This window comes from Anomalospiza imberbis, chromosome 6 (assembly GCF_031753505.1).
Source record: "Anomalospiza imberbis isolate Cuckoo-Finch-1a 21T00152 chromosome 6, ASM3175350v1, whole genome shotgun sequence".
Taxonomy (NCBI): Eukaryota; Metazoa; Chordata; class Aves; order Passeriformes; family Viduidae; genus Anomalospiza; species Anomalospiza imberbis.
In genome coordinates this window covers 15,852,295-15,870,604 of record NC_089686.1, presented here as the reverse complement: position 1 = coordinate 15,870,604, position 18,310 = coordinate 15,852,295, and the positions used below count along the sequence as shown (strand labels likewise).

The following is an 18,310-nucleotide window of genomic DNA, read 5'->3' as shown; positions in this document are numbered from 1 at the left end:
GATCAGTGAAAGACAAGGGGGCCCTGAGAGGGCAAAACCATCTACAGATTGCAGTGCTGGCCGGGACACATGAGGTGCCTCACGCCTGGCTCCAGGTACATAGGGCAGGGCACATATGCAGAGGTGCTGCAGATGGCCAGTGTCAGGTGAGGTGCCCAACAGCGGTACCCTGCAAACACACCTCACAGCCTTCCTGCGCCTGCAGAGTGTGAGCAGATGGAGCAGCCAGAGCCTGACACCCTTGCACTCGCAGCCGGGCAGGTCGGGGCTCCTCCGACACCCGGCGAGTGATGGAGGCTGATGGGAAGCCTGTGTGCGAGGGGAGGGGGCAGAGGAGGAGCTGGCTTCCTCCTGACGCCATTTCCGAGGGCTGAGATATATAAATGAGCCGGTTGCTGCAGTGCTCCATCTGGGATCTTCAGCCAGGGCACTGGCGTAGATACACACGCTCCGTGCTGCTCTCCCCTCGGCACCTCGCCTGGAGCCCCCACGCCACGACAGTCTCGCCCTCTGCCCCTTTCTCCCTGCCTCCATCCCGCCAGCACCATGAGCCGGCCAGAACTGCTCGCCGTCCTGCTCCTGGCCGTGCCGGGTAAGTGGGGCTGGGATGGGTCCGTGTCCCCCGGGGCCCCGGCAGCGCTGCGCCCGCCGGCCCCGCTCCTCCCGCGCCTCCAGCACCGCGGACAGGGACGGCCCGGCCCCTTCAGCACCGCGGACAGCGGCCGCCGCAAGGTCACTGCCGAGCGCCGCACGGGCCCTGCCAGCCTGGGCACCTTCCCTTCCCTTCCCTTCCCTTCCCTTCCCTTCCCTTCCCTTCCCTTCCCTTCCCTTCCCTTCCCTTCCCTTCCCTTCCCTTCCCTTCCCTTCCCTTCCCTTCCCGGCACAGTGCACGCATCCAGCAGCTGCACACAAGGACCACTTCCATCAGAGAGAGATGCCCCTCTTCTCCACTCCCGTTTTAATTCATTTAATATTTAATTGATATTCCTGTTTTAGCAGAATAACGCTTTTCTGCTTGTGTTCCAGATGAGATGAATAACAAGTTCTCCTTTTTTTCCCTCCTCCCCTTACCTTACAGCTGTCTCCCTTCCTGTGACAAATGACATGAATAAAGGCGACACTAAGGTAAGGCTGAGCCTGTAGTGGAAGGATGTGATGTTTCACCTCCACCTAGATGGTTGATTTTGGGCCACTTCCACTGAAATACCTTGTAGGAAGTGCCAGGAATTTGCATGAGATCCCTCAAGCAGGATCCGTCTCTGCTCCTTTCCTAACAGAATTCACCCTTTGTGCATTCACTTCTGGGCAGCCAAGGCAGTCCCTCACAGGAGGTGACAGAGAGATCAGGCAAGCCTGTTTAGAGAGAAGATGGAGGCTGAGTAAAACTCTCCTTAGTCCTCCTACTTTAAGCTTTTCAAAGCTCCCAACAGGAGGTGACTCAGGGGAGAGTGGGGGGAGATGTGATTCAGGAACTGTGTATGTTTGGAGGTGTATACATCTGAGTTTGTGTGCTACTTAAACATGCATGCTCTGGAAAAATAGGCAACTGGTACTCACAGCTTGCTAATCCATTCTCAGCTCCTGCTCAGCCTGTCTGGATGGCTGTGAGCAGTGCAGGACTTGGCTGACCTCTCCAGCCCTCCTTTACAGGCTTTTGTGCACATATCTGTGTCACACCCTCCAACATTTATAGCTGCGCTTCACAAACGTGCACTCTCAAGGGCCTTTTGGCTCCTAAATGCTTGGATAGGAGGGTTTGCCTGTGTTTACCTATGCCAGACACGACTCCCTGACCCCCACCACTTCCCCATCTTTCATATGAGCTGCTCTCTTGGCTGCCCATATTAAAATTTCTTTGGAAATTCATGTCCACAAAGGAAACTCCAGCATTTTTCCTTTTTACTTCTTGAACTGTTTTGTGTTATGAAATCTTCTAGCCACATAATGTTTTTCCCCAGGCAGCAGCAGGGGAGGGCACACTGATGCCAGTCTCAGCCACAGGCCCCATTGCAGGCTACCTGCAGGACGTGTGCCATGAGTAACACCTCCCTGTGTCCTGTGAGATGTGCCTGGGCTGGAGAGCAGTGGCTTTGTTAAGACTTTTAGCCTGCTTAGCCCTTGCTGGGACTGAGCCATGAGCTGTGAGACACTGGGTGCCTTCCTCAGGCTGTGTGCTGCTGAGGAAGGGGATGCGGGACAGGCACTTAGCCCTTCAACTTTCCATGCCAGAGTGGGCATCTGATGGGACAATCCAATAATCATATGATTTTCCTTGTGAGGACTATTCCCCAATATATTCTATGCGTAAAAAAGGCACTTTTGTGATAGTTGGTGCAACTCTATGGAAATGCTTCCACCAAGAATGGACTTTCCCAAGACTGCCCCCCTTCCCTGGGTATTACACTGACACAGGCTCTAACTGAGAGCAAAATCAGCTTTCTTTTGAATTTGCTGCAATTGGAAGGAGCTATTAGGGAATTCCTGCCTTCGCCATCCTCTGAGACACAGCATTTCAGGGAAGGAATTCCTGGCCTCGTGGAACAGATTAGGGCAGGGATATTATCACATGAATACAGCAAAAAGAACTGCAGCTCTTCCTACACACCATGTTCTGTGCCATCAGCATTTGTGGGTGGCTCAGGGCTGTGTAATTGGTAGTCAGCACCTGCAGGCCTTTCCTGGACAGCTTGTCAGACTTTCCTTACACCAAGGGCTTTCCATAGGGAGCTGAACAAGAGCAAAGCATTTACAATGTCTCTGGTGTTTGCCCACTCTTGTGCTTGAAGGACACTATTTCTCACTTACAACCATACATTTTAGAAGAGCATAGCTGAGCTCAAATATGGAGAAGTCTGTCCTTGTAAGGGCACAACCCTTTGGAGATTTCTGTATAGGGACATTGTGAGCTGCTCTTAAGGATCTAGTTACATGCTCATGGTTAGATGATAGCTATGGCAAAATTCCAGTATGAGTTTCTGCACTGGATTAATTACATTCATTTGGAAAGGATCTCCTCCATTTCCTGATGCAGGCTGTTGTTTCATGACCTTGTGAAGTCTCACTCTGCAAGACCTCCTCCAACAAAAAGACAAGGAGAGTGTTCTGGGATGACTGCACTCTTCATTTCATTACCTTACAAAGCTCCTCCACAGAGTTGAATGTATTTCTGTGGTGAGTGATGTGTCTCTTTGTGCTCAGACAAATACCTTAGATCAGCCTAAAAGTCTTGAAAAAGCTTGAATAGAATATTTCATTGAACCAGAGTCTTACTTCTCATGCTGAGAGAGTCTTTACTTCTGAAGCTGCATCAAATACTGCTGCAATAAGTGGGTCCAGAGGTTGGGAAACATGAGATGAAAATACCAGAATCTAGTTTTTTTTTCTATTTAGAGTGACTCAAAGTAATCTAAAATCAGTATTAATGGATTGCTTGTGATATAGGAGAATGGCACCAGGGAAATTCCCCTGCTTTCTTTTTTTTTTTTTTTAATCTTTCCTGTAGCATTTTTAATCCATTAGGCAATTCCCTCAAACTGTGTAAGGCACAGAGTTCAACATTTTAGGGCTGTGATCTGCAAAAGCAAAATTCTCTCCTTACACAGGATGAGAATTTGCCCATTCCAGCTGTCCAGTGAATATATCCAACTGCTTGAATGAACAGCATTGTGGATGACTGGGGACTGCTGACTTGTGTTTAATTTCTACTTCAGCCACAGTGCTCTGCTCTCCTGAGAATGGTACATTGTGAGGGAGGTCAGGGCTCTCAGGGCTGCCTGCTGAAATCATCAGGAGAAAGAGATTCAGTGGGTGAATTTTTTTGCCTCCAAGGCTTAACTTGTATTCTTTTTTTCAATATAGCCTCTCTTTTTTCCCACAGGCAATTATGAGCCCTGCATTCTTCCTAGATTGCATAATTATAAAATCACCCTTTTGAACTAAGCAGCCTGATTCCTACACTACTAATCAGCACCAGACTGTAGTGAATGTTTCTGTCCTGTGTGATCATTTGGGTCTATGTGACCGCACACTAAGGCTCCCAGCAGTGTGTCTTGGCATGGCAAGGATGCCTGCAATCTCAGTGCAGGTGACAAATTACACAAATAATGCTCCTGGTTTTATACCAACAAAACGGGCTGCTGGAAAGGGTGGGCCCAGAGCTCATCCTGTCTGAGAAGCTATGTCAAAACTTCTTTGCTTTCAGATGACCTGTCATCATGTACAGCTCTTCCAATCTATAATAGATGGCTTGAACACTCAAAGCACAAGGTCAAACATTTCTCCAGAGTGTTTGTCCTTTCTAGGGCCTGAGAGCAGTATTTCTCATCTGTGTTTGAAAGTAATTTGCCTAACCTCACCTTCCATGCCTGGCTTCAATCTAACTATGATGTCTTTCCAAGGGTTTGAAGAGCTTTTAAGATTTCAAGGTCATCTATTGAACAGCTATGACCACTTTTTGCTCTCTACAGCCTTCCATTGAGTCCTTTTATGAGATGAAGGTTCAAATATATTGACTTAAAAGAGGATGATTTTGGATTTTCTGTGTATATATTTAGATAGCCTTTACTCTCCAGATGTGCTCAGACTCTGGAATGGTCTGAAGCCATGCAATCCTCAGCTAAATTGTGTGTCATGTGGAAGAGGCTCTTTTCATTGTCATGTGTAATTTCCTCACTTCTCAGTCGCAGGAGGTACCTTCTGTTCCTGTGTAAGGGAAAACAAGAACTGAACATTCAGTTTGAGCTTGACCAGAAAAGCAAGAAGATCTGTGCCCTCATCTGCCGTACTTTAGCCTTGGTAACAAGTAGGAACAAAGGACAAAAAAACAGTTCTTTAATTTGTATTTTTGTTTTTTTCTAGGTGATGAAGTGCATTGTAGAGGTCATCTCTGATACTTTATCTAAGCCAAACCCCCTGCCGATCAGTGAGGAATGCCTAGAAACTCTCCGAGGAGGTACCGCTGCAGACTTAATGCTGGGTATCAGCAAAAGCAAGTCTGGCAAGTAGGGGCTGGTCCTGCCCTGAACAACTGAGCCCTGGCCTCTGGACCCCTGACACGTTCACCTTCCTCTTCCACTGGGCTGTACTGGGCCTCAGGAGCAGGGATGGAGCCACTGGGCTGCACTGGGCCTCAGGAGCAGGGATGGAGCCACTGCTTTTCCCAGGCCATGCCTTGTGCTGGTACTGTGGCCACAGGGGCACTAGGTGACATCAAATTGCCTGGTTTTCATAGGACCTTTCTGTTGTCTTAATCACACAGTTAAGGATGTGAGAGCAAATCAGGCCAAGGAAAAGAAAAGAGAAAATGAAGTAGGAGTGGCATTTGGGGTTCTATTTAATTTCCTGGGGTTGGGGGGAGGTTTGCTTTGACCACTTTCTGTACTAAGTTTCCCCTGTTGCAGATGAGCGAATTATTTCTATCCTTCGCCACCAAAACTTATTGAAGGAACTTCAGGAAATTGCTGCACAAGGTACAGTGCCAAGTATATTTTTTGGGGAATGTAACTATAGGGAAGATTGTTTTCTTCTGTTGTAGTCCCTTATAGAGTTTTATTGTTTGGTTGGTTTTGTGTTTGTTTTTTTTATTTTATACTAATTTGAGATCATATAAATATGCTCTAGGAAATGTAGCTTCAAGATTTTCAGCAGAGATTGTGTCAGTGGGGACAGGAATTTTGTTTATAATAACTCCAATATGTATCTGATAATTTCAATAACAATCAATGTAACTTGGTGGTGATGTAGTCTCAAGACATTTTGAGGTGGGAGAACTCTTAAAGGAAACACTGTAATTTAATTCAACAATCACCAGCTCCCAAACTAGAATGAAAGGCAAGAAAACCTCCACTGTCTGTGCAGCTGGAGTCTAGCACTAAACCCACGTGTGGCAGCAGGGAAGCCCCACTGAACAGGGAGCAAGACTTGCACCTAAAGAGCCCAGTGGAAATATTCTTGAGCTAATGGGTATTTTTTGATGGCTTCCTTAATTCCAATGCAAGTTTCTTTGGTTTGGAGAGGTGCAGGTCAATTTCACTGGTTAATGTGGGAGAAGCAGCAGCACCATGGAGCTGTGCCAAGGGGTGTTGAAGGAAAAAAGGGACATTCTCAGGTGCCCAGAGCCAACATGAAGATGCTAGGCAAAGCTACTTCAGAGCTAGTCCAGTTCCCTCTGTCCAGGTGAGACTGCAACAGGGCTCTCCCCAGGCTGCAGGGAGAGCACCTCCTGGCCTTCCCTACTCCTCCGGGGTAACTAGGGAGCAGCTGGGCATCACCAAAGAAACAATGACTAGGGCATCCCTGTGCCCTGCTCCTGTGTGGCAAGTCTGCCACATCCAGAGATGGCTGGAAGGCAGTGCCACCAGAATGCTTTCAGATTAAGGAAGCCCCACAGAGGCAAGAGGGAGAAGGGAGGGAGAAAATTCAGGAAGTCAGAGATGGGAAAGAGTCTCATGCAGCTCCCAAAGTTGTATTTTAGTCACTACCCAAATTGTGGAGGGGCCAGATGCTCAGTGACCTCAGAGGGACTCCATTGATGCTCTGGTGAACTAGAAGAAAGAAGACATGGTCTCTTCAGTATGCTGGGATATGTCTGCCTAGGCACACCAGGGATTTGAGGAGGAGAACTCAGATATCAGACAGGCTGTGCCACTCAGCATGGAGTCCAGGAGAAGGGATTTGTTACATGGAGGCGCACCTTACTCCACTCTTTCCTCAGCCTGAGCCCATCACACCACCTAGTCCCAGGGTAACATGCAATCCAATCTGCAGATCACAGAGCCTGGGGGTAGAACAGTCTTGTAAACCAAGGGAAAAGCAAAGGTTTTAATCTTGGTGTCCTCTGTGCTGGTGCAGCTGGTTCTGCTCAGGCTGGAGAGCCCATACCATTCTGTTCCGGGCTAGAGAGGACTGGGCTGGCAGCACTAGCTCCTGCTCTTGCATTAAGGCATAGAAGCAGGGCATGAGCTGGGTTAGACAGGGCTTGTTTGGCTTGCAGATCCCATTGCTGGTTGCCAGGACAGCTGCAGCCTAACCTCCAGCTCATGCTGCCTTCAGACACCTCTCTCCAGGGTGTTGTATTTTTCTAGCAGGCTCCATAATCCCAGAGCTAAGGTACGGGGCCTTAGAGCCCTAGACTACCCCTGCAGTGGGAATGAATGCAGCTTCTTTCTCCCAGCACTCAGGGGAGAGGGGGCTCCACAACCACGCTGAAGGACACAGGAGCTCTCAGTGCTCACCTCAACAGAGGTGCATAGGCAGAATCTGGCAGAAGGCAATTTTTATCTTTCAGTACTCTGGTGATGAAGTCTTTTGTTGCCCTCAGTGTGCTGCAGTTCAGCACCTCTTATTCCCTAGATCTCCACCAATATTACTTTGACTGACAATCCTATGTCTCTATCTAGAGACCATTTTCTTTCCTGCAGATGATGTCTTTCATTGTGGTTTTGTTACTGCAGTTGATTCACATACCCTCCAGTCTCACTCTTCCCAGCTCCCAGGTAGCTTTTTCCACTGTAGGAAACACAAGGGGCACAGAACTATTTTCCTACCTCTACTTTCTGAAACACAGAAGGGAATGTTGCCTTTCCCTACCTTTTGTTACTTGACACAGGTGCCAATGAGAGAACTCAGCAGCAGAAGAAAAATAGCGGCTTTGAAGATGAACTTTCCGAAGTCCTTGAAAGTCAGAACAACAAGAACAAGCAGAGAGGTCAGTGTCAGCCTCCACCCCCGGGAATCCAGGTCAGGCTGTAAAAAAGGATCTTCTTCCAAACAGCCTTGATATGCCCATCTGCTTCTCTTTTCTTTGATGCTGCTGCTGACACACACAAGCAACCTGGTGTTTGTTTTGTTCTTATTTACCAGCTCAAACACGTAGTCTCTGAGCTATAGTAACTGCTGATGGTCAAGTTACTAAAGTGATACTGGCTTTTCCACCCTGCTGCTGACACTTTCACTCACTTATAACACTTAAAATAAGTCACAGCCAGGGAAAGCCCAAACTGAAAGAGTCAGTGATACAGGCAAGGGTGATCTGGATTTTTGCCTGTCACCCTTGCTCCCAGGTATCTAAGATATTAAGTAATGAGTCTCTGAAGGGAAAATTGAAATACACACAGTGCATACATCCACATAAAACACCTGTATCTTGGAAAGGTCACCTTCAGCTGGGATTTCCCCTTGTCAGTGTTTCTCTGGCCTTATTACTGACAGGCAGTTTAGCAGAAAGGAGGGGTTGGCCCCTTCCCTTTTCCTTGTCAGGAAGATACAACACAAATGTGGGGTGATGTGACTCCTTGTCCAGCAGCAGCTGGGTGCCCAAAGAGGGTCTCAAGCAACTCTGGGGCACATGGCTGGCCCAAGCAGCACAGCACTGCTGTGACACCAGTCCAAAACTAGACTGGTGTCACAGACAGACAGACTTAGAGCAGTGAGGAGTGACACCCCCAGGGGCTGCTGCTGCTGCAGCCAGCACCGTCAAAATCCAACAGGTAGGATGGTGGCACTGCACCTCTCTACTGCCAAGACACACCTGAAACTCTTCCTCCGGCAGTGTGGAGATGAAGGAAGATGAAGTGAAGATGAAATGTGGCACATGGGCCAACCAGGCCCACTGACAGTCTAGTGACACCAGCACGGTGTCACAGGTGGCCACCAGCCTTGTGTGACCAGCTGTCTGCACCCTTTCACTCTGGCACACTCCTCAGCCCTCCTTGGGGCTGCACTTACCTTTACATATCTCTCAGTCTTTTAAACTTCCATATTTTCTTTTGCAAAGTGTTTTCTCCAGCTAATAGTGTTAAAAGCGGCCAGTCTCCCTTGAGCAAGAGCAAATACTCAGCCCACATTAAGCTCCTGCTGAGTAGTTCCTTTGCAGAAGCAGAGCCACCCCTCCTCCTTCCAGCACCCTGTGAACAGGGCTGGCTGCCTCTTCAGCCTGGTGGGAGAAATAAGGATGTGATATGAGTGCAGCACTCAGAGCAAGGAGGGCTGTGCAAGTGCTGTATTACACTCCTAAATAATTTAATTTTACATGCAGTCTGGTTTCATGCAGGGTGAGTTCATGGCTGGCATCTCAAGAGATGGTGATGAGGACTGTGCTGCAGCAAAACACTTCAGCATATGTTTAACTTCAGCCTTGCAAGTCTCTCCAGGAGCACAGGCACCAGAGAGAACGCTGCCTTGCTTGAATGCAAACATATGCTGAAGTGACTTGCAAAAGGATCCACGGGCTGGCTAAACAGATTGCTGAGCAGGGCTGAAGTTCCCTAAGAAATGCTTGGCCTTTGCTGGTTGTGAAATGAGCTCTCAGCAGAGCTGTTTTGACTTGTTTCTCCCTCTGTAGATGCTGCAGGGGAGCACCCTGAAGAGGAGCAGCCCACAGGGTCTCTGGCTGAGCTGGCAGCACAGAAGCCCCAGCAAAATGAAGACTCAAGAGAGGAGGGAAAAAGCCTGGAGGAGAGGGAACCCAGGCCATGGGATACCAACCCTGTTGAGAAGGAGGATCGGGAGGAAGCTGAGAGCAATGACATCAGGGATACAGAGGATACCCATCGAAACAAAGTTTTGGACAACCACATTGGCAAAAATTTCAGTGAGGATGAGCAGCAGCAGCAAGGGGATGAAGAGGAGGAGCCCAGAGGCTCCAGGGACAGCCTCGAGCTTGAGGATGAGGGAGAAGAGCCATCCAGGCATGGTCAGGAGCACAGCAAGGAGGTAGCAGGGGAGCGTGTGGAGCGGGAGGATGATGGAGATGAAGCTGCAGAGGAAGACCCTACTGAAGCAGAGAGGTCACTTGATTTGGCTGAGGAGGATGAGGAGGCTGAGGAGATGCAGGGAGGTGACAGTACGTATCCCAGACTGCACTGATACCTTCCGGGGGTGAGCTGAGGGCACTGAGACAGATGGGTGAGAAGCTTCAATGCCAAAAAGTTGAGGCAGGTTCTTACTGGGTTTACAGAAGCACACTGGCCAGCAGCCACCCCGACCCCACCACAAACATCTGACACACAGGCCCATGCACAGCAGGTAACACAGGCCCTGCAGCTGCCTCGCTGCTCAGTGCTCATAGATCCTGGGGACAACTCATTCATCTTCCCTAAGCTTCCTACAGGGGTTTTGACTGCTGCCTTCAAGCCCCATTACTGACATGGCAACGTGAGAGTGGGTATTTCCAGAATCTTGGGAAAGCAGGCTTAAGTCAAGAAATCTGGCATCACCACTGTAGGCTCAGTTCAAAGGTAGACCTTAAACAGGTTAACAGCTGTGTTCACTGCTCTGTTTAATGCTCTTTCAGATAACGATGATGAGCTGGGATTTGGAAAAGATGTGCGGAGCTCTGAAGAGGATGAGGAAGAGGAGGAGGAAGACCAGCCCCGGGCACTGAGAGGAGGAAGGCATCACCTGGAGGATGAAGAGATGCAGGGAGAAGAGGACACCTTTCAGTCCAGGGATGCCAAAAGTGATGAGATGGAGGAGGAGTCCTCCAGGGAGTGGGAAGACACCAAGAGGTGGAACAAAATGGATGAGCTGGCCAAGCAGCTGACATCAAAGAAGCGCAGGGAGGAAAACGATAGTGAGGAAGACCCAGACAGGTCCATGAAAAAGATATTTAGGTCCCGCAAGTATGCCTTCAGTAGTCCAGAGGAAGATGTGAGAAGGTCATGGAAGCATCACTCGAAGGAAGACAGCAGTGAAGGAGGCTTTCCCCTTGCTCCCATGCCTGAAGAAAAGAAGGATGAGGAAGGCAGCGCTAACAGGAGAACAGAGGTTTGTTCACAGGCTTAAGAATAAACCCCACGCAGTTATCCAAAGAACACTTGGAGATGTGGATGGTATACTGGCATTAACCTAGCCAGCAGTGATCCTCTGAGGCATTAAGTTGATGCTTAGGTAACTTCTAGTTATTCAGCCTCAGGTATTATTGAAGTTTGCACCTGGCTGTGCCTTTGGTTTTTGTCCTTGTTTTTGTGACTAGTGCAAAAGCATTCCCTGCCCCCCAGAGTCATGTCTCCAGTGACAGGATTTCTGCAGTGGCCAGATATAGTGACCTATAACTGGAGCCTAGGAGTAGTCCTTGTGTCCCAAAGCCCTTCCAAGTCAAAAGGAATGCTTTCCCTGTCTCAGGGATGGAGTGAGTAATGTCAAACCTCCTACAGAGATAAATCAGGGGTGCAGCTGTGGTGAGAAACCTGAGGTATTGGAGTGGAAATGGTGGACAGATACAGAAATACATCTGAGCCAGGCTTCCAGTGTCAGAGACCTCCTTCCTTGATACCTTGAGTGATGCTAGGTAATAGCTCAGCACATCCCCACCAGCCAGAAACTGCTGGTGGGTTCACCTTTGTGCTGAGGCCCAGCTCCAGGCACAGCTGATTTATGATAATACAGGGAACTGGGCAGCAGGGCTTGGCTTGGGCTTTGTGAGCCTGGGACAGGCCATGGTCAGGTGCCTGGGAACAGGCTGGAGCAATGCGTGAGTGAAGCTGGTTGGCTCTCTTGCCTCCAAAACACCCCTCTTGCTTCAGTTACGTGCCAAACCATTGGTCAACAATTGCCCATCAGCATCCCCCCCATAAGAGCATCTCCAGTTGTATTGGTTCAAAGCAAAGCCAAACGTGTCAGCTCAAAGCAGGGGTGCAGTTGGGTGGGCTGTCCCATCTGCCTCTGACCACTGTCTGCTCACATCCCACATCTCTCCCCCAGGGAGGCTGCTCCCCACCTGCCCCTGCGAGTGGCTCTGGGGTGCACCTTGTCTGCAAGGTGGCGGACTCAGTCTCCAAATGGGGATTGGAAAAGAGGTTGCTGAGGCTGCAAAACTGCTATGTTTACAGCTGCAACAAGACTTTTTTGTTTGGTTGGCTTTTTAAACTAGATCAGGGCCTCTGGGAGTCAGTGAGGAAGGCCAGGCATGCAGCAGTGAGGGAAGGCACAAGCTCTGGCTGCTGTCCTGTGCCTCTCTTCATTTTTGGGCCATGGGACTGTGTGGCTTGGCCAGTGAGGCCAGCATGGGTACAGATATGGGCTGAGAGGGCTGTCCCCTGCACTTTCCAGGGCTCAGCATGTGGGACCAGGCAGATGCAAGCCAGAGCACACAGGCAATGGTTTGGGTCTGACCAAGCTCTCTCTAGGTGCTGTAGAGAATTTCCTTTTTCTCCCTTTCTGGGGGCTCCAGTTGCATCCCAAGTTCTCCAACAAGGTGAGATCAGCCAGCTGCTCCTTGACCCATTTCAAACAAAATGGAACAGCTGCTTGGCACCCTGGGTGCTTGAAGACACCCTGAGCTGCTGGCACCCTACTGTAGCCAGAGCTTTCCCAGGGGCTGAGCCAACGGCTCATTGGAGGGGCAGGGTGATTTTTTTCCCTGTTCAGGAAAATAGCTCAGGAAGAGAAAACAACCCTCTTTTTTCATACTTCCTTTACTTTTCTCACACCAGCCACATGCAGTGCAGTGGCTCAGTGTCAAACCTGTGGTTTGCAGCTGCTGAAGGCAACACTGAGGTTTTGATCCCTCCACACAGGAGAGGGGGCTGTCACCTCAGCTCTGCCAGTGGGAAAATGTACAGCACCAAGTTTGCTCCCATAGAGCCTGCTGCTGCTACGCTGAGTGCATGGTCTGCAGAGAGCCCAGGTGACCACAGCTGTGAGGGACAGGCAGGGCTGGGGCTGGCAGCAAGGCAGGGCCAGCTGGATATGACCTGGGCTCAGGCAAAGCCACGCAGTCAGGCATGAGTACCTGCACTAAATAAAGCAGCTCCAGGTGACAGCATAGATACACAAGAGCCAGTATAGAAAGACCAAGTGACGGGCAGCTTGAGCCTTTGAACTGATGTCTTCCTCCGTCACTATTTCCCCAGGAAAAGTATCTTCTGCTAGTGGAGGTGCAAGCAAAGACGCAGGGCAGGTTGGGGATGGGGGACACCGCTGTCCACTGCATGGGCAGGGCACACGCTGCACTTCCCGAAGGCGGCAGGCAGCGGTGCCCATCCTGGTGTGATGCCACTGACTCAGTGCTGGCGCCCAGTGCTGTTTGGCAGAGCCTGCCCTGGCTCCCCAGCAGCCATCTCCCTCCAACCCCCTGTTCTGGAAGCACAGCCCCGTTGGGGACTGCCCTGCGTGGCAGGGCACGGGGGAAGGATGCCAGCTGCATCACTACATTAGCAGCAGTAATTAAACATTAGGGCAGAAGTAACCAGTGTTGTGCACGCTGGTCTGTCCAGAGAGACAGAGAGACAAATGCAGGCTGAAGGGATGGGGCAGGACAAGGTTGTGCTCGTGCCCCAGGCAAGGCTCTCTGTAGCTGTGGGGGGCGAGGGCTGCCCACCTGTGGCCACTGACAGTCCTGGGCTTCTGTTGCAGGACCAGGAGCTGGAGAGCCTGGCTGCCATCGAGGCTGAGCTGGAGCGCGTCGCCCACAAGCTGCACGAGCTGAGGCGAGGCTGAGGGCCCCGGCGCCGCCGCGCCGGCAGAGCAGCGCCGCCCCCCTCCTCCGTCCGTGCCCCTGCCACCGCGCGTTCATCCCTGGTCTAAGAGCACTCCAGCCGAGCAGAAGCACCGCGCCTAGGAACCGACCCCGCTAGCGCCCAGGCCTGCCTCCCTCGCCATAGTGTTGTGCCCATGGCCGCTGCCTCACCTCATGCTCCCCTCTCCACACGGATGTCCACACGCCCGTGGGCGCCAAGTGCAACCTACATGTGTATTTTCTGTCTGGGTGGGGTTTTCGCCCTCTTTTTTTTTAAAAGACAGGACAGCTTTCTAGAAAGTTCTTTCACCGGTAGTTTCACTGGGTAAAAAACTGCAATAACTTGTTATCTTTTGATTAAAAGCTGAGAACTCTTGACTGTAATATATTCTATATAAAAAAATTATCTAAGGAAAAATAAAACTGCAGTGGGTTCCTTCCTTTGTTTCGGCAGCTTCAGTGTCAGTTGTCAGCATGCCGTAGGGCCTGGACAGTCCTGCAAAGAGGGGGGAACGGAGGGCTCCCCTCACCTCAGACACACCGTGATGGCGCTTCCCTCCTTACCCGGGCTCCAGCGCTGCTGCCCTCCGGGGCCTGGCATCGAGGGCACTTCCCTGTGGTCCCCAGCACCGTGGGGCACTCCCTGCCCACCCACCGGCTGCTGGCGCCACACTGCTCAGCCCCCCTGGCACTGGGTGTCCTGGGTGCTTCAGTGAGACTTGGGTCACATCCGAGGCTCGTCGATGAACACAGAGAGAACACAGTTAAAAGTTTAAACACTGGGCAATACTTGACCAAGTCAAGCCGTGTGGACAACACATGAGTAGATTAGAAAGAAGAGAAATAACAAATAGGCCAGTCAGGAGGAGAACTCCGGTCTGTGCTCCCCAGAGGTGAAGGGCCATCCCGAGGAGATGCCACTCCTGTTCCCTGGCTCACAGGAGCCATGCTGACCAGCTGGCACAGTGCTTACTGGCAGAACCTTTCCATCCTTTGGGCTTCAGACCACAGGGCTGCTGGAGGACCAAGGGGTGCTTGGGTTAGGGAAGCTGCCCCCAGAGTCTCTAAGCACTGATCATATTTTAGATGCTCTCTGTGCATTGGCAGGAGAGATCCACCCACTGCCAGAGCTGTATTCCAGACCCCCCAGTCTGAAGCTCAGTTCTCTCCCATCACCTGCAGCCCACAGAACAGCTGAGATACTCAGGGAATCATTCGATGCCAGGCTTTGAATTCAGTTTATTTCTTTATTCTGCAAAAACCCTCAGTGCTGCCGGCCTTAGGAGTGCATTACAGGGGGGGTGCGTGATCCCAGAGGGGTGTGGGGTTCCCTGACACAGCAAGTGCCTGGTCCCAGAGCTTACCTCACCCGTGGGATGAGCTTCCCAGGGAGGAGCAGGAGCTGCTGAGTGGGCACTGCCCTCACCCCCAGCCCTCAGTGGCAAGAAGGGGTGTTGAGGCCAAGGCATGGCTCAAAAACTGCCCTGGCACAGGGTACAATCCAGGCGAGAGCCTGGCTGGGGAAAGTGTACTGGAGCAAGTTGTGAGTCTTTCAACTCTATCCCGAGGAGATCCCACTCTTTAATATAAGGGAAACATGGAGGAACCAAAGTGAAACCAAAGGTGTTGCACAGAAACAATTAGGGAGTTACTCCACCTGGAGAAATCACATTTTACATATTGATCTTCACCTAAATTTTAATTTGAATACTGTATTTTTAGTCTGAGTATTGTATATTGTAAATATATTGTTACTTGATGGAGCTACTATAAATACTGTCTTAACTGGATATTCAAGTAATCACAAATATTTGGGACCCAAGGACTTCCTTCAGATGGAAAGATGGTGTTCAAGGCCTGAGTGTGGGGCTGCAAAACAACTGCACTCAGAAAGGATGTGAACATTGAATTCCCATGAAAACAGGCCTCCCCTGATGAGCTGCTCACCTCGCTGCCCTATCCACTCAGAAAGAGGAAGCAAACTAGTGCTTGTTATAAGGCATTTATTTTCATTATGTGTTGGAAAGGGACAATCCTCTCTTCAAAACAATTACAGGATAATGCCACAATACCTACTGCATATTGCTTTACTGTTGAAACCAAAACAATTGTCCAAAACAGATGCTTGGCAAACAAAAAGAAAATTAATACATTACTACTGAAATGAATGCTGTTAGATGAAAGCACCATCTCCATTGTCTGATCTGATCAGTCATGCAATTGAAGATGCCAAATAGCAAGTATTTTGGGTTTTACAGTAAGCCATGATCTTTTAAGGGTTGATATAATTCTATACAAATTTAAGTACAAAATGGGAATTATGTTTCAGAAGTCATAGTGAACCAGGCTGAAGCGAATCACAAGACACACTTGTTAACACTGTACAGCTGGATTTGAACACAGATACCAATGAACTTGCGAAACTGAGCACACGCATACAATGGTCCCCGAGATTCAGCCGTGCTTGGGTGGGGAGCAATGCTGGAGACTGAAGGACAATATCCAACACTACTCACACCCAGAGGGCCAATTCTCTCACAACTGTTGGGATCCCACAGAATTGTTGTTACTCCATTTTAAGAACGACAGTGTTTTTAGTATGTGGTTGTCACAAGGGTATACACAAGCTGTATCAAATACTGAATCAGAAATAAATAATAAAAGATACACCTAACACATCTTTTATTTTTAATATTTTTTTTACAGCACTGACTTTACAAGAGGATAAACAACTCATTTTTAGGGGCTGCTAACATCTGAAACAAAGAAGTTACTATTTTATACTCAACATATTCTCAACACTTAATAACTTTATATATGTATATATGACTTTTCACACACACAAAAAAAAAGTTAAAATAATTTATATCTAAAACTACTGTGTCAAGAATGAAGGAGGAAATAAAATGTGGGTTTCTTTAAAAATGCTGGAAGAGGAAGACCTGATTTTCATGAACTCCATTTGCTGTTTCAGCTATTTTTGGAGTTTCAAGAGATTTCCTGGCCATCAACAAAAACTTCCCAACACATAGGGAGCCCTCTGCAAACTCATGACATGCTGGGTAAGGTCACCTGCTAATGAGTTTGTGTGGGCCACAGACTTCTGCTATCATCAGCCCCAGTGGATTCAGCGTAAGAATCATGGAGAGGAAGAAAACATCACCCCAGATTGCTGTTAAAAACCACAGAGTGAAATTCTGGACAACTCATGATATTCACTGGCCAGGATTTTACTCCCAAGCCCTACTCTCCTTCTGCATCACAGATAAAGGATATTTTTCTCTCAGTGGATTTTGTTATTTCCACAGGAGACCTGCCCCAAGAGCAGGGTGGACCAGACCCCAAGAGCCACCTGCACACACAAGAGCAAAAACAATTTATTTTGCTTGCTACAAATGCTACTGTGCTTGTGTTGCTGAGGAATCACTCCAATATCTCCATTTATGTCTGGATCCTCCCAAACTTCAACCATCTCAAGTAACTTTTGTGGCCATGTAAATGTGACAGAATCCATGAAACTCATCCAGTCGAAAGCTCAAGTGTTGATGGCCTGGATCCACATAGGGTGAACAGTGAAAGGAAAGGTAGTAAAGATGTGGAAAATACTTTTCTGGAGGTTACATTCCTCTGAAATAGATATTAAAGCAATATTACAAATAAAATCAGCAATGTGATCTGCAATGGCATGTCCATTTTTCTATGAAAGCGAGAGGAGATTATATTAAAGGAAGTATTTTACTCTACACAAAGCATTTTCACATATTCCTAATTACAAAACACACACCATAAAGTAATTGTATACTGAATACAGAAATCAATACATCTCTTACTAAAAAGGAGAGAGGGGGAAAAAAATAGCAGAGTAATGCAAGTGAACTCCCGCAAGTGTGTGCATGGGGAGACTGCTACAAACTCAGACTCTGTTCACTGAAAAATCCTAAATCCAAGATTTTCTGCACAGCTGTGGAAGGCAAGGCTACAAGCTAGAGTGGAAAAGCCTGAACCACTTGTCACTGCTGCCATGCAAAGACTTGTGGAAATCAGTGTTAGTCTAAGAACTGAGAAGTCTGGATTTTTTAATTAGATGAAATCAACAGGAGCATTTTCCTGCTTTGCTCTTTTTTTTTTGCCAGGCAACACCTCTGGCCCCATTTATTCCGTCGCCTTTAGACAGTATTCTGCCTCTATCTAGCCACTACTTCACCTGGTTGTTCCCTGGCTGGACACTACTCACAGTTCATCTAGAAAACTTGAGGCTTTATCTTGAGCAATTATCATTATCTCCTGATACCTCTGGGTTAGGTTCTTAGCTTGTAATCATCTACAGTGAGAACAAATTAAACTGGTAGATTTCTGTCTGTGCAACTTGTTGCAGACACATTCCCACACTGACAATGGAGATCTTTAAACAGCTTTAACATGACAACAGTCTTAATAGTAATAATGAATTTATCCTACCTACCGACCAGCCCAGTTGATCAGTTCCTCAGCACAAGGGTTGTACAGCCAAACACTTCAACCAAAGGCAAAACATCACTGGCCCAGTGGTTCTGCATTACACAAACCACAGGTGATAGCACTGATGCTGATGGTTTGGGTGCATTTCTGCAGTTGGCTTTCACATAATGATCAGGATATTCTGGCACAGGCTACAAAGTCAGGCACAAGTGACCAAGTCAGGTAGAGGGGGAAGAGGGTGACTTTGCATCACAGGCAGCAGTAATACCACTCAAGTACTCTTCAACAGGGAAAGATCTTCACCTGCTGAAGCTAATTATGTAGTTAGAGTGGAAACCAGAGTCTCATCTCCACGATGCTGATACAAAACCTGGAGAAATTCCAGTCAAGCTAATG

The 18,310-nt window shown here is 48.7% G+C and overlaps 1 protein-coding gene and 1 long non-coding RNA gene across 2 annotated transcripts; one reads left to right on the top strand and one right to left on the bottom strand.

Moving 5' to 3' along the window:
• The first annotated feature begins 380 nt into the window (after positions 1–380).
• On the top strand, positions 381–17,391 carry CHGA (chromogranin A). The gene is made up of 8 exons (XM_068192570.1): positions 381–592; positions 1,079–1,125; positions 4,858–4,951; positions 5,400–5,468; positions 7,607–7,705; positions 9,341–9,841; positions 10,292–10,764; positions 13,354–17,391. Exons 1-8 carry the CDS (start codon positions 547–549, stop codon positions 13,435–13,437), a joined length of 1,413 nt encoding a protein of 470 aa, XP_068048671.1. The 5' UTR covers positions 381–546; the 3' UTR covers positions 13,438–17,391.
• LOC137475360 (uncharacterized) lies at positions 3,547–8,387 on the bottom strand. The gene is made up of 2 exons (XR_010999840.1): positions 7,588–8,387; positions 3,547–3,776 (listed from the first exon to the last, which is right to left on the bottom strand). It is a non-coding gene; the product is annotated as an uncharacterized lncRNA (long non-coding RNA).
• Positions 17,392–18,310: the final 919 nt, after the last annotated feature.